This window comes from Cyprinodon tularosa, unplaced genomic scaffold (assembly GCF_016077235.1).
Source record: "Cyprinodon tularosa strain WSP-4 unplaced genomic scaffold, ASM1607723v1 ctg25, whole genome shotgun sequence".
In the NCBI taxonomy this organism is placed as follows: Eukaryota; Metazoa; Chordata; class Actinopteri; order Cyprinodontiformes; family Cyprinodontidae; genus Cyprinodon; species Cyprinodon tularosa.
The window spans coordinates 632,130-650,247 of record NW_024038928.1 but is presented as its reverse complement, the minus strand read 5'-3'; the positions used below and the strand labels follow the sequence as shown (position 1 = coordinate 650,247).

General features: G+C 39.2%; 1 protein-coding gene across 2 annotated transcripts; it reads left to right on the top strand.

Annotated features, from left to right (window-relative positions):
• The first annotated feature begins 7,596 nt into the window (after positions 1-7,596).
• On the top strand, positions 7,597-12,890 carry soul4 (heme-binding protein soul4). 2 transcript variants are annotated; one of them, XM_038288283.1, is made up of 6 exons: positions 7,597-7,746; positions 11,165-11,363; positions 11,439-11,524; positions 11,732-11,873; positions 11,948-12,128; positions 12,215-12,890. In XM_038288283.1, exons 2-6 carry the CDS (start codon positions 11,204-11,206, stop codon positions 12,387-12,389), a joined length of 744 nt encoding a protein of 247 aa, XP_038144211.1. In that variant the 5' UTR covers positions 7,597-7,746; positions 11,165-11,203; the 3' UTR covers positions 12,390-12,890. The 2 variants fall into 2 exon arrangements, with proteins under 2 accessions (XP_038144211.1, XP_038144210.1); XM_038288282.1 differs by lacking the exon at positions 7,597-7,746 and having other exon boundaries at positions 11,138-11,363.
• Positions 12,891-18,118: the final 5,228 nt, after the last annotated feature.

The window sequence follows — 18,118 nt, the reverse complement described above, 5'->3', positions numbered from 1 at the left end:
CCTTTTTCCTAGCTCACTTTTTTCCTTCCTTCCTTCCTTCCTTCCTTCCTTCCTTCCTTCCTTCCTTCCTTCCTTCCTTCCTTCCTTCCTCCCTCCCTCCCTCCCTCCCTCCCTCCCTCCCTCCCTCCCTTCCTTCCTTCCTTCCTTCCTCCCTCCCTCCCTCCCTCCCTCCCTCCCTCCCTCCCTCCCTCCCTCCCTCCCTCCCTCCCTCCCTTCCTTCCTTTTTTCCTTTCCTTCCTACCTCCTTTCCTTTCCTTCCTTCCTTCCTTCCTTCCTTCCTTCCTTCCTTCCTTCCTTCCTTCCTTCCTTCCTTCCTTCCAGCAGTTTTGATAATAATCACAGTCAGCATCATGGCTCCAGCCTTTAGCCATAGACTTGGAGCTATATATCGTCCCTGCAGGGCTGTGGGACATTAAACACACGTGCGCCTTTAACTACTTGTTGGCTGTCCGCTAATGTGGTTTGGGTCAAAGTGCCGTTCTCTATTAGCATGTCCATTTTATCCTTCATGGCTTTAGCCCCTAGCCGTGATTCTGCTGAGCTCACAACCTCTTCCCCTGTATTGGTGCACATCAGGTGCAGCTCTATAGCGGTAGCCAATGTCCATAAGTGCTTGGTCATCATTGCATTTGATTCCATAGTACCAGCCTGTGTGAGACTATGGGGTATCCTTTCTCCTATAGGATAACAGTGTGGTGATTCTGTGATATCTGTGTCAAAAGTCTCTGTTTTTATCTCCTTATTGGATTTTAGTAGCTGGGTTTTTAGCTCTCTGAGCAAAATTTGATCATTCATTCTTGTATTAATCCATTTTATCATGAACTATACCAGCCAAAAAGCAAAGGTATGCAAGACGCTTACTGCCCCAACAAATACAAATTTCAATTTTCACAACACAAATCTGTCTTTTCTGTTTATATATGAAGATCTAACACCCTGATCAAGAAGATTTCATTTTTCTAAGGTGTAGAGTGTGCAGAGCTAACCTACTAACCAAGTGCACATGAGATTGCATCTGTAAGCAGAGGAAAACAGCAGGAGCAAAGATATGGTGTGTTTTGCAGAACATGTGCTGATCGTGAGAACGTGCAAGATACTGGAATAACAAATATAAAAATTTAGCAACCTCAGGACGATTTATCAGACCTAAACTTGATAATATCTACATGGGAGAATAAGAGGAATGGGAGCAATAACCAGACAGGAGAGACAGTACTGTCAGTGAATGGGTCAGCATAATTGGACTTCTAAAAATGAAAAAAAAAAAATAAATAGAAGCATATCATCTGTCATAAAAATGTATTTTGGATAGACAAAATTGCAATGCTCCATTTTGCTCAGTCTGGAAAAGCTTCTTCCATTGGCAGAAGGAATTAAAACTAAAATCTTCCCTCTTCTATTTCTTTATACAGTTGTAAAACAATGTATGTTTTATGGAGTGATTTCTTATCAATTATTTTTGTAAAAGACACATTTTGTAAATTTAAAAAGAAAACAATCCACAAATAGAAAAAAAACATTCCCAGTTTATTTTTTAAAACCATAATTTTTTCTATTGTATTTCTGTATTTAATTTTATGAAATTTTTATTTTTTTATTTAATTTTATACTTATTATACTTATACTTTTTAGGATTCATTTTAAATATTGCAGTCTTTTCTTATTTTTTTCACAGATCAGATTCTCTTCATTTCAGGGGTTCAGGTTTTTCTCTAGAGCGAGGGAAGACGTTTTTATTTCTGTCTGCATAGCAACAATCTTTGTATTGGGCTTGAAATGAATAGAACATGATCTAAACAACAGAAACTTGTAAAGATAAAATTTGGGGAAATAAAAGAAACAAATGAATTATAGAAAAAAAAAATCTAAGAAAGAGCAAATTTACTCTCAAAACTTTTTGATTAAGATCTCTTTTAAAGTTTAATTTCTGGTTCCAATGTTCCATTTACAAAACATGTTCTTTGCTTGTAACATTAATGGAACAAAATTCACTCCATATTTTTCGAGGACTTCTGCAGGCAATCTGTTTTCCTATTCCTTTTTGTAAATTTTAAAACTTGTATGTTGCCTCTTGTAAAATAACAGAATCTGATTTAGCGACATATTTTATAAATTATGTTGCTTCTGGAAATTGAAACGATGACCTCTGGATACCAAAAGCTTTTCAGTCTTCTTATAAATGAAATATCCTGATTAATATTCTCATCCTCTCCTGCCATCTGTGTGCAGTTCCTTTGCTCTTTGGAAACACAAAACAGATCCACGATGTTCTCTAAAACTCTGTTGACAGCCAGTAGCACACACATTATAACAAATATGGAAAAACAACATATAGGAATACTTTGATATAAATATTTACAGTAATACACATTGGGCCGGATTTATCAAGATCCAATTTTGCGTGCAGTAATTTGCGCTTGCAAAGTGGAATTTTGCGCGAGGGGCTGAACCATGGTTTGCGGGTGATTTAACAAGAGCGATTGCGTAACTGGTGGCAGGCGCAAAACTGTTGGAGACGCCCTATTTAAATGATGGTTTTGCGCGTTTTGTGGTTTGCGGCAAAGTAGTTTGTAGTTTGTGCAAACTAGTGCATTAAGAAATTTTAATCTTACAGTGACACCACCCCCTCCAAAAAAAAAAAAAAAATATATATATATATATATATATATATATATAAACTTTGGCAACCTTTATTCCCTAAGGTGGTATGTGGCTGAATTTCTACTTCACCGCAGTAAGAAAAAAACACACAAACAAAAAAAACAGGTGTTTTGTATCGGCCTGTAGAAAAATGCACATACCAAATGGCTCACAAGAAGTGACTGTGGATAAGATGACTGCATTGGCATGTTGCTCCACAGGCGCAGGGTGTCGGGGTTCTCCGGTAGGGCGTCAGGGCGACATGGCATTTAGAACGTCGGACAGCACTTCTGAAAAACGAGATTGGGAGATCCCAGATGCAAAAAAGTGCAATGTTGCAAGGAGTTTCGTGATATCTGGTATTGCGTGGGTCCTCCTTGTGGCTGGCTCCAAATCCATTCGGAGTTCCCCCAACAGCTCCAAAATGGCAATGCTGGATAAACGATATGTTTTGATGATCGTTTCCTCGTTCATTGCAAAAATATTCACACGGAGTGAAAAAATGCGTTCTCTGCGTCTCCTTGCTTCATTTCGATTTCTCCTTCTTGCGACAATAACCGCTGCCATGTGTGCGCAATTACGCATACAGACCATTTGCACCTTCTTTTGAAACGTGTTAAATATAGAGTCAGATACCGTTAGCAAAATTGCTTTCAGGTTTGATAAATCACTTTGCGAGTGCTAAATTAATATATTTGCATGTTCTCCTCCCACAAGACGCACTTTTGCGTGTAAACGCCCTATATTGAATATTCATTGCAGAACTAAATGGATAAGAGGTGCTATTTAGCACGTTTTAAAGACCAAATCCTTTTAGCACGCTGTTGATAGATCAGTTTGTACATTTTTTAGCGTGCGCAGTGAAATAGCTCACGTTTTAATACACGCAAACCTTTGATAAATCCGGCCCATTGTCTCCTATTGTTTGTTGATGATGCACACATTTTCATCTGCATGTCACTGCTTGACCCTGGTCCACTCAATGATATCAATGAGTGGGTCAGTCAGAACATCCTCCAGAAAGCACAGAAATCATCAGTTTATGTGTGAATAATGTGAGGATAATCATCAGCTCACCACTGGACACAGTGGGACTAAATACTGAAAAGGAGATGAGAAACCTGGGTGTCTCTTTGGACTCTGGTCTATTTCTAAATCTGCCTCCATCTTTAAAGACATCACCAAAATAAAAGCTTTCCTGTCCAAACAGGACAGAACAGAAGCCGCTTCTTAAATCACTGCCATGGTTACTGGTGAGGAAGGAACCATGTAGTTCCTATGAGACCTGTTGACTCGGCGCCAGAAGTTGAACCAGCTTAAGCAGCTTATAGTTTCCCTGCTTCTAATATGTGGATCAATAGCTTAAAAAAAACTGAAGGTTCATTTTAAAGCTGGAGATTTTGCTTCACAGCAGTTTGGGTCAAAGAATCAAATAAATTGTTTGAGACGTTTAGTTCTTTTAATCCTTCAATATCTGTATTCTATCAATATCTGTATTTTAACACAACGTCTGTTATTTAATGTTGTGTAAAGGTCTTTGGATTTCTGGTATCAATGGTTCTGGATTAATAGGATTGGTAAAATAACCATAATGCATGTTGGGCCGATCAAAAGCAAACCTTCTGAGCAGAGTGGATCAGAGCCCTGCAGCGCGCAGCATTCTGCAGCTCGTCATGTGAAGCTGAGGTGGACTCTGCAGGATGATGCGAGCGCTGAGCTCTGCAGAGTCGACCTGAACGCCACCTGAATTATTCATGCTGCTCTCAGAGGGAAGCATCTGATGAAAATTTAAACATGCTGCGTTTCTCCTCACTGAAAACACAGCTGGATGGTTTGAAAGGCTAAAATCTCCACATGCCGCCCTGAGCTCAGGTCGCTGGTCCGATTCCTCCTGCTGCAGCATGGAGGAAATGACCTCTGACCTCTGAATGCTGCTGTTTACTGTCCAGCTTCAGAGCAAAGGCTGTTTTTTGGGAACACGTAAACAGAAAAGGTCATGAATTTAAGGACAGATCAAGGACCAGACTCAGAAACCTTCAGAACAACAAACAACTTAGAAGGTTTTATTTATTCATTTGGTAATAAACAAACAAAAGACTCAGCAGTGCAGCTAAATGGCTTGGAGGTAAATTGCACTGAGCAGAATTAACCTAAAACTGATTAGAAAAATGAACCGATCAACTGAAATACATTTTCTTAGGAACATTTTGAGGGAGAACGAATCAAAGCCGAGCAGAAACTGAAGGAGAAATTATTAAAGCTGATGAGCTTTGAGATGCAAAGGCAGCAGCATGTCTCTAAACAACAGAGGCTCAAAGAAGGAGACCAGCTGGAAAGAAAAGCTGTTTCACCAGTGATTGACCTTCAGCATGAAAACAGTAATCAGAAATAATGATTCTAGTATGTGTCAGGCTGGGAGGTGTTGGTAGACCACCTGTAACAAGCCTGATAATTGTGAAATGATTTGTTTAAAAATAAGTCCTCCTTATCTTTGTAGGTCAGCGCCTGATTCTGATAATTTAACCAGGCAGCGTAATGACTGGTTCTGTAAGGAGTGAAGGGGTGCCCTGACTGAGAATGACCAAGACAAACATGGAGCTAAGGACCAGTTCTTGATCCGGTAACTGTAGCTTTAGGGACTTGATGGAACAGAGGAACCAGACTGAAAGGTTCTGTTGAGGAACTTCCAGGAAAAAAAAAAGCTTCTTCAATGACAGGCTCCTAGGGTCACCAAGGTGCGCCGTCACAGATTCTTCCTCCCAGTTGGCAATAGACTTTAGAACCCTCATATTACCAACGTTGTTGCTTCTGTTCTTGCTATTAACTGCAGTTTTTTTCTCTTGTAAATGTCTGCTGTCGTTATAAATTTGTATTTATTGACATTTTTAAGCTAACAGTGCTATAAAAGTAAAATGAGCCAACTAGCTTTATTTTAGGGTGTGGAACTGATCCAGGACCAACTGGGTCCTGGATCCACTGGTCTCGCCAAAGTGTCTTTAGGTGTGAGTTTGTGTAATATTGTTATATGTCTCTGTGTGTCCATAAGAAGGACTGGGGACCTGTCAGGGTGGACAGGTCTCCCACCTTTAGAGACATTTCATCCAGCTCTAAACAGATGCTGCTGATTGGTTGAACAGTCGGGGGAGGGCTTTCTCATTCTGAGCCAGAGAACAAACTATCAGACAGAAACTTGGATTCCTGGCAGAGGGAGTTCAACCGGAACTTCTGGTTGAATGGCGCCACCCCATGGAGGAGAAATGTAACTACTGTAAACTGGATCTTCTTGAACCCTCAGAACAGCATTTGGTTGATGTAGAATTTCTTTATAGACATTTTAAATCTAGCAATTTTGTGTTACTCTTTAAATTAAAAAAATATAATAAAAAAACATTATTAAAATTTTTAATCTAAGAAAAAATCAGTTACTAACCAAAGTCTATAGTAAGTATGTGTTTATTTCAATTTTCCATTTATAAAGGATGATGTTCTATGGTGTTCTTTTTTTTCTGTTTTTTTTGTGTAGAGCCTCTGACTCCAAGAACTTCTGGACAAAGTTCCTCCTCACCCTTTACACCTTGGACTTCACCTATAACATATAACTGCTACCTCCAGAAGTGCTCCAATGACTCAGCCATTGTAGGTTGTGTTTCTGAGGGGAATGAGCTGGAGTATCAATCGGTCATCATGAACTTTGTGGACTGTTGTGAGAAGAGCTACCTAACACCAGTAAGACCAAAGAGATGGTGATCGACTTCAGGAGAAGATCTCCACCTCACTCCCCCGTGAACATCCAGGGGCAGGACATAGAAACTGTGGAGAGTTTCGGATACCCAGGTGTTCACGTCAGTAATAAACTGGACAGGACGCATAACACAGACACCCTGTATAAGAAGGGCCAGAGCCGCCTCTACATCCTGAGGAGGCTGAGGTCCTTTGGAGTGAGCAGGCCCCCGCTTAAAACCTTCTATGGCTATGTGGTGGCATCAGCCCTCCTCTACAATGTCTGCTGGGCCCCTGGCAGTGCAGGGCAGAACAGAAAGAGACTGAACAAACTGGTGAGAAATGCCACTTATGTCCTGGGCTGCACTCTGGACTCGGTGGGAGAAGTGGTTGAAAGTAAGGTGTGTCCAAGCCTACGTCCATCATGGACAACATGTCTTACCCCCTGCACCAGACTGTAGAGGAGCTGAGCAGCTCCTTTAGTGAAAGACTTTTACACCATGTTTGTAAAAAGGAGCGCTACCGCAGGTAATTTATCCCTGCTGCAACCAGACTCTACAATGCAATACTACAACAGCAATAACTTGCACAATATATAATGTGCAATTTACCATTTAATACCCTTTACAATAACCTGTTTTTCTACATTTGACACCCAGTGAAATAATTATATAAATAAATATCCATCTATATAAATAAACATGTAAACACCCTGTGCAGTAACACTGTATAATGATAAAACTATAAAAAAGCTGTGATATGTGATACACTGTATACAGTGTATATATATATCCCATGCATCTTTTTCTTCTTTTTGCTCATTATTCTCCTTTGACTATCTGAGCTGATGTAACGAGTAAATTTCTCCATTGTGAGATCAATATAATCAATCAGTTGAACCTTTGTGAATAGAAATCTTAGTAAGGATTTACTTTGAAATAGTAAAACACATTTTTCACGTTTTTAGACAACCAATTATTCTGTCCAAATTCTAAGTGCATGTGCAGTAATTAGAATCTTATCTGAAGGCTCTCTGAACCAAGAGGCAATACAAACTACCAGTGTTTTTTATATTATATATTATTTATTCAGGACTTTCTGACCAATGTTAAAGGCTGTTTCCCCTGATTGTGTTTTTTTCTTTGTTAACTTAATCTTTATGAGCCCGCTTTATCTTTTTTTAAAGTCACGTCTTTGGTTCTGTTTTGTCTGCGTTCTGTAAATGGCCTTCACAGGACTCTGTTCCACTCGTGCCCTGAAATCGGTGACGTCACCGCTGTTTTTATTTTGAAAGGCTTGGATCAAACATACAGCCGGAAGAAGAAAAGAAGACTCAGATTTGTTCACACCGTAGAAGCTCCGAACTCGAGGTTCGACTAGAACCCGGTAAGACAATCCACCTGGGGCCGAACCGGACGATGGTCCGGCTTGGAGCAGCGGGTCACCAAACCAACTGCTAACATATGGCGCGCGCCATGCTAACTGTGGACAGTAGCAACGCGGACTCGGCTCCGGTCGGGTTTGGACCGGTGTTATAGATTAACTGGTGCTGGCAGGACATAGTGTTCTGTGGGCGGGGCTTTTAAGGACCTCAGAATCCGGAAATAAACAAGCCAAATTGTTTTTTTTTTTCTTTCTTAACAAGCCAAATTGTTATTTGAAATGTTTTGTGAGTCTCTTAATTTGCTTAAAGGTTAATCTAATCAACTACTTTGCACTTTGATTAGCAACATTGATCTGATTTAAACTTGTGTTCTTATTTTGTTGTTCTATTTTTATCATTTATTGTTATCTTTATATCTGCTGTTTTATTGTATATTGAATAAGTAAAACTCAAACTGAAATTTAATATTTACTCTTTGTAACCTGTTTTTCTTACAATAAAACATAAGAACTACAAATAGTTGCACAGTATAATCTGATCCATTACTTCTCCAACACTCAATCAATTTTCATCAGATGGTATTTTATTATTGCTTAATGCAGGTTTGATAACCCCTGCAGAACTAAAAAAAAGCAGATTCATATCTGGTCCAGGGGCCCATTTCATAAAGCAGGGTTAGTAGGGATCCAGTGTAAGTTGTGGGATCAGTTCCTGCTTACTCTGGCTTTTCTAGGATGCAATTACCGTGAATAAGTTTATGACTATAAATTATCTGCTCAATAGCAGGATTATTTGGTTATTAACTACTACTTTTTAGCTTAGATCTAAACAAGGAAGTGTTTGGAATAGTGTTTCCTTTTCTGGAAGAACCTGTTGAGGTTGAATAACAAATAGTCTGAAGATATCACTCTCATGAGAGAATGATTAAAATGCAATTAGATGTTTTATCTTTTCTAAAGGAATAACTTCTACAATTCTGTCTTTATAAAGACAGCTGATTTGAATATTTTCAGTATTAAATAAGATTTATCAGCATTTCAATGTTACTGTTACGTCTAATGTAGACTCAATGTCATTTCTGATACTAATACAGCAGCTCCAGGGCTCGATGTTAACCATTGCCCGATCGCCCGGGGTAAGTACTTTTTATTGTCGGGAGAGTACAAATTTCATTGCATTTGCCCACCGGGCAAGTGCAGTGATCGCAAAAAAAAATATTTATCACTCAAAATTACTTTAAAATCACCGACATTAGCTGAAAACGACCCAGCCGGTGCCATTTTTGTTGTTTTGTACACATTCTCGCGTGATTTGAAAAAGCCGCGAGATTTTCCGCCAGATGGCGTGATTTTTGTCAACCTAGCGGTAATTTTGATGTAGTTACCAAAACGACAAACAAGCTAGAAAGCGCTATCATATGGCAGTCTTCTGTACAGTGGTCATACATTAAAAAATTTTCATTAATTTTTTCTGTCTCAGACATTGGAGAGGTGCATTTAAATGTTATAGAGCTAAACATGTTAAATTGGTGACCTGTTATGTTATTTTTATTGTCTTGTTGCTGCATTTATTTTGTCAAACTAATCCTGAGTCAGTTAAAAGTCAGGGAATTCTGAAATGATGTCAGACTGTGGAAACCCTGTATAAAATAACTGTATATTGATTCTCTAGAAAAGTCACATTATATTAATAGTATTATCTTATAAACATACTGTGACTCTAAAATAAGTGACATTGTGACATTGACTTCTATCTTGTGATTTATCTTAAGTTTTTAACCTGTCAAGTTTGTTTTTTTTAGATTTTTAACATTACAATTTATATTTTTCCAAGCACACAACAGTTTAAAGCAAAGTTTAGTTTGAAATGAATGTACAGGAACGATTGAAAGGCATGTTAACACGGTAATGTAGGCTTGAATTCATTATCTGAGGCATGCATATACACACCAGGAACCTGGAAACTTAAAAAATACTGAATTACGAAAAACATTTTAAAAACAAACATGTTTTATTTTAGAGGCAGGCCAATATATTGTGATATAATTTTTTTTGTATTTTTTCGCGGATATTTGACTGATTGCCAATATTAATATCGGATCAAGACATCCTTAGCCCAAAGTACGAAATTATGGCAGAAGAAGATGGCCTGCTACACATTACATTTGGGGGATTACATCTTTAATTGCTGCTTGTTATGTTGAACCTACACATGGATTTAATGCACACATAAAACCATTGTGTCCAGAACGGAAAAATCTGAGACAAAAGTTTGGAAGAAACGCCAACTATTCGCTCCCTTTAACCGATAAGAAAACAGCAATTCCTGAATAACTACAACTACTTTCCTTTCATTCCCTCTGCCCTGGGGGTGTTGCCACAAACTGAGCCTTCTGTCCTGTTGCCATGGTGAATCATGTTATCCGTATCCATTGATGAGGGCTTTTTATCTGCTTGTGATTTGATGCTAAGTTTAATTCAATTCAATTCAGTTTATTTCTATAGCGCCAGATTCACAACACAAGTCATCTCAAGGTACTTTACAGTTCAACCAGATCATACAATCAAATTGAATAAAAGTTTTCTAAGGAAAACCAGTTGATTGCATCGACTCATTGACTCAAATACAATCACTCACACTAAGCATGCTTGTAGCGACAGTGGAGAGGAAAAACTCCTCTTAATAAGGTACCTTATTAATTTCTGCTCTTCTGAAGCAAAAAAAAAAAAAAAAGAGTAAAAAGTATCATAGGATCTACTTCCTACTCAGAGAAGAAGGGCAGTTATTTCTGAAACTGGTTCAGATGTTTACTTGTTTAAGATCTGAGAATCATCAGAGAAGGATAAACCCAAGACCTAAAAGCACCAGTTAATCTCTGTTGGCCATTAAAATGTTTAAGAAGGACTGTCTTGTTTATTCTCTCTCATCCTGTATGACTGATATTTGAACATCTTATCTTGAAGCTTGGTTTATACTTGCAGCATTGAACGACGATGCGCACGCCTAGAAGGGACGCAATTTTGCTGTCCCCGCCCCTGAGCACAGACCACAAACGAGTTTATTGGCCAAACTTGTGGTACAAACAAGGATTTTATTTAAGTTCCCATCAATTACAGCATAAATAAAGTCTGAAACAAATACCCATAGTATATAATACAGTTTTCATTTAGTAAAACAATGTTTATCTGGTATATCTCGACTTTCAGGCTCTTAAAAAAAAACAGTACCGGCCCTGTCCCTGATTGCTTTACCTCTAGAAATGTCTCCACAGTTCTAAAAAAAAAGAAACAAAAGAAAAACTTACAAATATTAGAAATAATCCAAATAATTCCAAAACCACCCACACCCCCTGCTGGTCAGGAGGGGATTCTCTTTCAGAATTATCCATAGTGTTTCTCCTGCTCTCTGATGGTCTGTCAGGTCCAAAGAGCCAGTTTCCTAAACGACATCGCCTGCAGGATGGCCTTGATCTCGTTGGAGGACCTCGAGGGTTTAGATGACGAGCAGCTGGATGATGACATCAGTGATGCCCCTGAGCCTATGGCCGAAGAGGAGCAAGACCGGCTGCTGAGCCACTGGCAGGCTGTGGCCAGCACCCACCAGGTGTCGGTTCCTGCAGGTGAGGGATCAGGACTACATGCTGCTGCTCCAATCAGAACCCAATGTTTCTCACTTTTTTGGTACCGTGTTCCAGAGATGACCGGACCCATCCAGGAAATGACCCGAAACAGCCAGCAGACGGAGCCCCTCCCCTTCGGCGTCCTCTCCCGCCATGAGAAGGTAGCTCAACAGAACCACAGTTCTAAGTTCTGTCTAACACCTGTAGTCCAAACCAGCGGCTAACCTCTGGTTATCACTACTGCATCAGAACAAGAACAAATCTGGATCTTGTAAAACTAATGGGTCAAAAGTCTGTTCGGCTTGCTTTGCTGTTACCATGGGGATGCATCCCTCTGAGGTCTGTCTGCATCCCTGCTTTTGGTCCAGATGGGCGAGGTTCTGTACGAGGAGCGGATCTACCCAGCAGGGAACTGGGTCAGCGTGACTCGCGGGGAGGAGCTGTACGAGCAGAGCATCTCGCTGGCTTTCATGAAGCTAATGCGCTTCATCTGCAAGGAGAACTCTTCAGGTAAGGCCCCGCCCACTAACTCACAGCGCAGCGTTTGGGAAGACATCACAGAGCCTCTTGATGGTGGTCCACAGGTCAGTACCTGGGGATGACTGTACCAGTCGTCAGCAGCATTCAGATGCAGGACTGTGAGACGTTTGAGAAGAAAGTTGAGACGGCATTCTTCCTTCCTGCCAGATTCCAGAGTAATGTGCCGCAATCCTCGGACTCTGACATCACCATCACCCACAGGGAACCATTCAGAGTAATCGCAAGGTGAGGCCCCTCCCCCTCCAGCTGAGATTTGAGCTTTAGATCAGCTTCCCGTCACCTGACTGCTCTCTGGCTCTGATTGGCTGCAGGACGTTCTATGGGACGACCACAGAGCAGACTGTGAGCTCGCAGATCCGCCTCCTTTGGGAGCTCCTCGGCGTCAGCGATGGCTTCCACCGCAACCGCTACATGGTGGCTGCGTACGACAACCCTGCGGCGCCGCGGCGCCGGAACGAGATCTGGTTCCTCCACAGGAACATGTAGGCTCCGCCCACAGAGCTCGCCTCTATCTTCACCAATTGAGCCCTCATTTTTGCAAACTCCTCCATTGGCTCTGATGTACAGGAAGTGCCATCTAATTGATCGCTTCTTGACTCGAGTTCACCTCCCTGACAATGAAGTCTCCTTTTGTTTTGTTTTTTATGACATCACTTCCTATTCATCCCTGAAAGAGTAACATCACTACCTGTTTGATGTCAGTGTCTTGCTACTTCCTGTTTGTTACTTCCTGTCTGAACATACCAGATAGAACTTTGCGATGTACAGTTTTCTATTTTAGTGCAACTGAATGTTTTGTAATCTGTATTGTGGTGTTGTGGATGTCTGGGTAGATCAGGAGGCGGAGCCTGTTTCCTCCGCTGCCAAAGATGTATTTAATGTCACTTAATGAAACCAGAAACTAGATTTTCAGCTCATCATTTTGAACGTTTCTCTTTCTGTATAAAAAAAAACAACAAATGAATAAACTGACCTGTATTGACCCAACTGGAAGCGTAAAATGTATGATTCAGGAAAGCAGCAGGAATTTCAGGAAAGAAAAGCAGATTGGGATAATAGGACCAAAGATCTGACGCTGCTGACGTATTGTGTGTGTGGGGGGTGGGGGCGGGCTGTCAATTCCTGTAGACATTCAACACACCGGAGATTTTTTCTCATTCAAAAGTCAGAAAAAAAAAATTTGTTTCTAAAAAAATTCTTTCATCATCTATCTGATATCAGACCACTTTGGACTAGCAGATTGAGAAGTCATGGACTTCCTGGTAAATTAAGGCCGTTTTCACCCCTTTAGATTAAATCCCACATCAGATAAAAAAAAACATCCAATACTAAAAGTGTATGCTGACAGGTTAACAAACAGTCCTGTCTCTGTGGTCAATCAACTCCAATCTAAAAAGGCCTGCAATGAATTTTCAAAGCTCTTGACTGAGAAAATACAAGGTATTAAAAAAGCAGTCTGTACATCAATGTCTAATCCAGGACCAAAACTGTCAACAGTTAAACTCTGATAAAATCCCCTAATTATGCCAAATAAACTGCAAAAGATTAGAAGAAACCTTTTTAAGCTAAACTAAGCTCCTCTTCCTGCTGTCTTGATGTTTTAACGCAGGTTTTATTAAGAAGGTTTGACCTGTTTTAGAGTCTGATTTGATTCAAATCATAAACACACCTTTATGTTGGGTGTGTCCCCCCCCCCTCCCCTAAAAACAGCAAATATCAAACCGTTGTTGAAAAAGAGAAGCTTGGACAAATTGGTTCTGCGGAACTACAGGCCCATCTCAAACCTCCCCTTCACCAGTAAGATTATTGAAAAGTTGTGTTTCAACAGTTATATACAGCCTTACAAAAGACCAGCTGTTTGATGTCTTATGGGCAGGTTTCTGTGCTAACTACAACTACAGAGACTGCCCTAATTACGGTGTTCAATGACATAAATTCAGACTCTTGAAGAACCACAGTGCTGCATTTCATACAAATTTATTAGAGCATCTGGAAAACTGGGTTGGCCTTTCTGGTACAGCACTGGACTGGTTTAAATCCTATCTAAAGGAGACACTTAGAGACTTCTATGTGTCAGAATGGAAATTTAAATCCGAGGGTTCCTCCTCCTATTCAATAGCTACATGCTCCCCTTACACTGGAAAAAATTGAAATATAGATAAGTCATTTTTTCTTAAAATAAGTGCATTTTTTCTTGGATTGAGGAGGTAAAAGAGAAATTTTGCCAATGGAACAAGACAATTTACGCTTAAAATAAAAAAACTCTATTTCATTGTCTTATTTCAAGTGCATATTATCTAATTATCTTATTTCGATGAGTAAAAATCCTTCCACTGGCAAACTACCCCATTTACCTACTCAAATTAAGGGTAAATACTAGGGATGCACGATATAATCGGCCCCCTATCGGTATCGGCCTTAAAACTGAATATCAGACATCGGCCACCCCACCGATATTTAACCCGATATTTGATCAGCTTCTGAGTTTCTAAAGTCAAAAAAAAAAACAAAGAAATACTTCTTCCTAAAAAACTTATTTTTTACAGACTTAAAAACTTCTAAAGACGACGGAAAAAATATTGATACATTCAAATATCACAATATCTTCATATGCTGATATATTGCCATTTAAAAACACCAAATCAATCTATTTTACTAATGAAATATTGCTACCGGTATATGTCATCGTTATGCTACGAAATCCTCCGAAAATTCACGAAATGTTGCCATATTTTTATATGTTGATATATTGACGCGGTATCGATCTATTTTACTAACAAAATCTCACAAGAATTTGCAAAATATCACGAGAGTTTGTAACAGAAAGATGAATTTTCACGAGAATTTGAATGTGAAATAGATCGATACCGCGTTTTTAAAAATCTATTTGATATCAGCATATGAAAATATATTTGAATATATTATTTTTCAAAGTGTCAGAAATGGATAACAGACCTGCTATTTTCTATGACTACTTATTTTTGTCCATCTTTAACATCAGTATCGATATCGGCTACATGAGTTTTAAAATATCGGCATATCGGATATCGGCCAAAATCACAATATTGTGCATCCCTAGTAAATACACATAATTTAAGAAATTTTAACTTTATTTCCAGATCATTTTTTCCAGTGTAGCTCAGATTATAGTAAACAAGATCAGTTACCATAACTATGCAGATGACAAACAGCTTTACATCATGTCACCGTGTGACCATGAACCCATCAGAGTATTGGCTAGATGCAGAACAGATGAAGATGTAGATGTGCGACAATTTTCTCCAACTGAATAAAAAAACTGATGAAATTATCCTTAGACCAAAGGAGGAAAGATCCATAGTTATCTCACAGCTTCGGCTATTACAGCTAGAAACCACTGAAATCTTAGTATCGTGAAGAACTCAGACCTGAACCTTCAGAGGCACATAAAGGCAGTTACTAAGTCATGCCTTTCATTACCTGAAGAACATTTCCAGGATTAAAGGACTACACTGCAAAAAAGTGTAAATCTAAATAAGTAATTTTTTCTTAAAATAAGTGCATTTTATCCTAAGTTGAGGAGGTAAATGAAACACTTTGCCAATGGAACAAGACGATTTACATTTGAATTAGGAAAAATAATTTGCATTGTCTTATTTCAAGTGCATATTAACTAATAACTTATTTTAAGTGTAAAAATAATGATTCCATTGGCAAACTATCTTATTTACCTGCTCAAATTAAGGCTAAATACACTTGATTTAAGAAATTTTTACCTAATTTCAGATTACTTTTGCAGCGTAATATCTAAGCAGGATCTAGAATAATTCACTCATTAATTTATCCGTAGTAGAATTGTTGTAACTTCGAAGATTACATTCTAGTTTGTTTGTTACAAAGCACAGTAAACTGCTTAATATCTAATTTCTCTCACACCACTTCAGGTAATTTGAGGTAATCTTGACAGCTCTAAGTAATTTCTATAGACCTTTAATATTAAAATATTCATTTTCTTTGAATAACCTTTTTTATAGCACTGTGCTACTCTTCTTTACTATCTTATATTTCCTTTATTATGTCACTTTTATGTATTTCTATTGATATAACATGATGTTATCAAACAACTTTGTGTTGGGGTGTTGCTGCACAGGGTGCTCTAGTAAAATCCGGATCTTGTGTCGGCAACAACTGCATCCTTTCAGCATCCTGTTCCCAACTTCCTGCCTACACCCAGTTTTAATATCTCAAACAATGCATTTACCAATTACTAATGTTATACAAACCAAGCATCATTATAAGATCCAGTGATACCGGGAAAGCAGCACACTGGTCTATAAGGTATGCTGTGGGTGAGAACGGTCGTGTTTAGGACACAGATATTATTGTTGCTTCCTGGTCTTTCATTATTTTGAAACTTTTAACTGATGGTGGCATAAAGCTTTGTTTTATCTAACATAATTCATCTATAATGTATTTCAATTCTTTTATGGACCACAGATTTTTAAAATAATATTAATTTGTGTTTCTTTAGAACCCTGTACCGCACCCAGCAACCATCTGGATTAGTGCCACTGACCTGGACAGGGATGGTCAGAGAGCATTGCTCTATAGCAGGCATCCCCAAACTCGGTCCTCAAAGCCCGCTGTCCTGCAGGTTTTAGAGGTTTCTCTGCTTCTGCACAGCTGGTTATAATGATTGCAGTAGACCAAAAGCCTGTTAATCAGCTTTCAATTAAAATCAGCTGTGCTGGAGCAAGGAAACCTCTAAAACCTGCAGGACAGGGGGCCTTGAGGACCGAGTTTGGGGATGCCTGCTCTATAGCATGGGTGCTCAAGTCCAGTCCTCAAGACCTACCGTCCTGTAACTTTTAGATGCATCTCTTCTATAACACACCTGAATAGAAAGGCTCAATCCCCTCATTTAGCCCAGCAGAGGCATGGTAACGAGCCATTCATTTTATTCAGGTGTGTTAAAAATGGGGTGCATTAAAAAGTTGCAGGATAGTAGCTCTTGAGGACTGGACTTGAGCACCCCTGCTCTATAAAGAATGATCAGCTTCAGGAACCATCTTTGTCGCAAATTTCCCATCCCTGCAACATGTGTGTACCCATACAGATGAGTGTGGGTGATGGACTGTATATTTTATTTTTATATATATATATATATATATATATATATATATATATATATACATACATACACATTAAAATCACCTTTGTGTTGAAGTCAGTGTGCATGAGTTTCCAGCAGTTTTGTTGGCTAAAAACTTCTAGCTCATTACAGTCTGTGTACGGATCTGTACTTTCTATTCCTTACATTTTTAAAACAAACCTTACTCATTACCCTTGGATTCAGTTTAATGTTTATATATATTTATTTCACTTCATGTGCGCCATCCACATCTAGTGAAAACTACTGTAATTGGATGAGTCATAGAACGCAAACACTCAGTGGTTAGCTGAAGGAAATGATCAGAAGCAAGCAGGTGTTCTTCAAACTGCAAACGTGAATTGTCTATGCCATGCTACGATGTGGGATTCAGAAAAAGATGTTGAAATGTCTGAAAGGTCGGACACAGGCGAGAGCGTATCGGGAGACGGAGACCAACAAGACCTCCCTCATCCTTGGCCCTATCTCAAAGAATTTTTTGAAATAGTTGAAAAATTTAGCTTTTAATTCATGTAGTGGCATCTGACAAATTTTTTTAAAGGTTACTTTATTCTTTTATACTTTAGTTTTTGGAGCACATACTTTTTACTTTTACTTGAGTAAAGAGGTTAAGTTGAAACTTCAACTCTTACCAGAGTGTTTTTAAACTGCAGTATCTATACTTCTACTTAAGTAACAAATGCGTGAACTTTTGACACCACTGGTAGTTTGTTTTTCCAATGATAACGTTTCACCACTTTTCTGAACAAGCAGTTCTCCTTTTAACCACTGGATGGCAGCAGTGATACTATGGTTCTAATTTTAAAGGCACACTATGCAACATTTTTCAGTTAATTAATGTGTTCTATAACGTTATGGATGATTAAATGAGTCATTTCAGGTTGAACAAAGGTATTCTCGGCCGCCCTGTTGGTCTGTGGGGGAAATACTGCACTTGCAACTGCAGGAGCACCGACCCGCACCCACAGGCTCAGAAGTCTCGTGAGAGTCAGTCTTGCTTTACGGCGAGAACTGCTACACCCCCCAGTTAAAAGCATTCTCGTTGCTAGCACAGTGGCGATCTTTG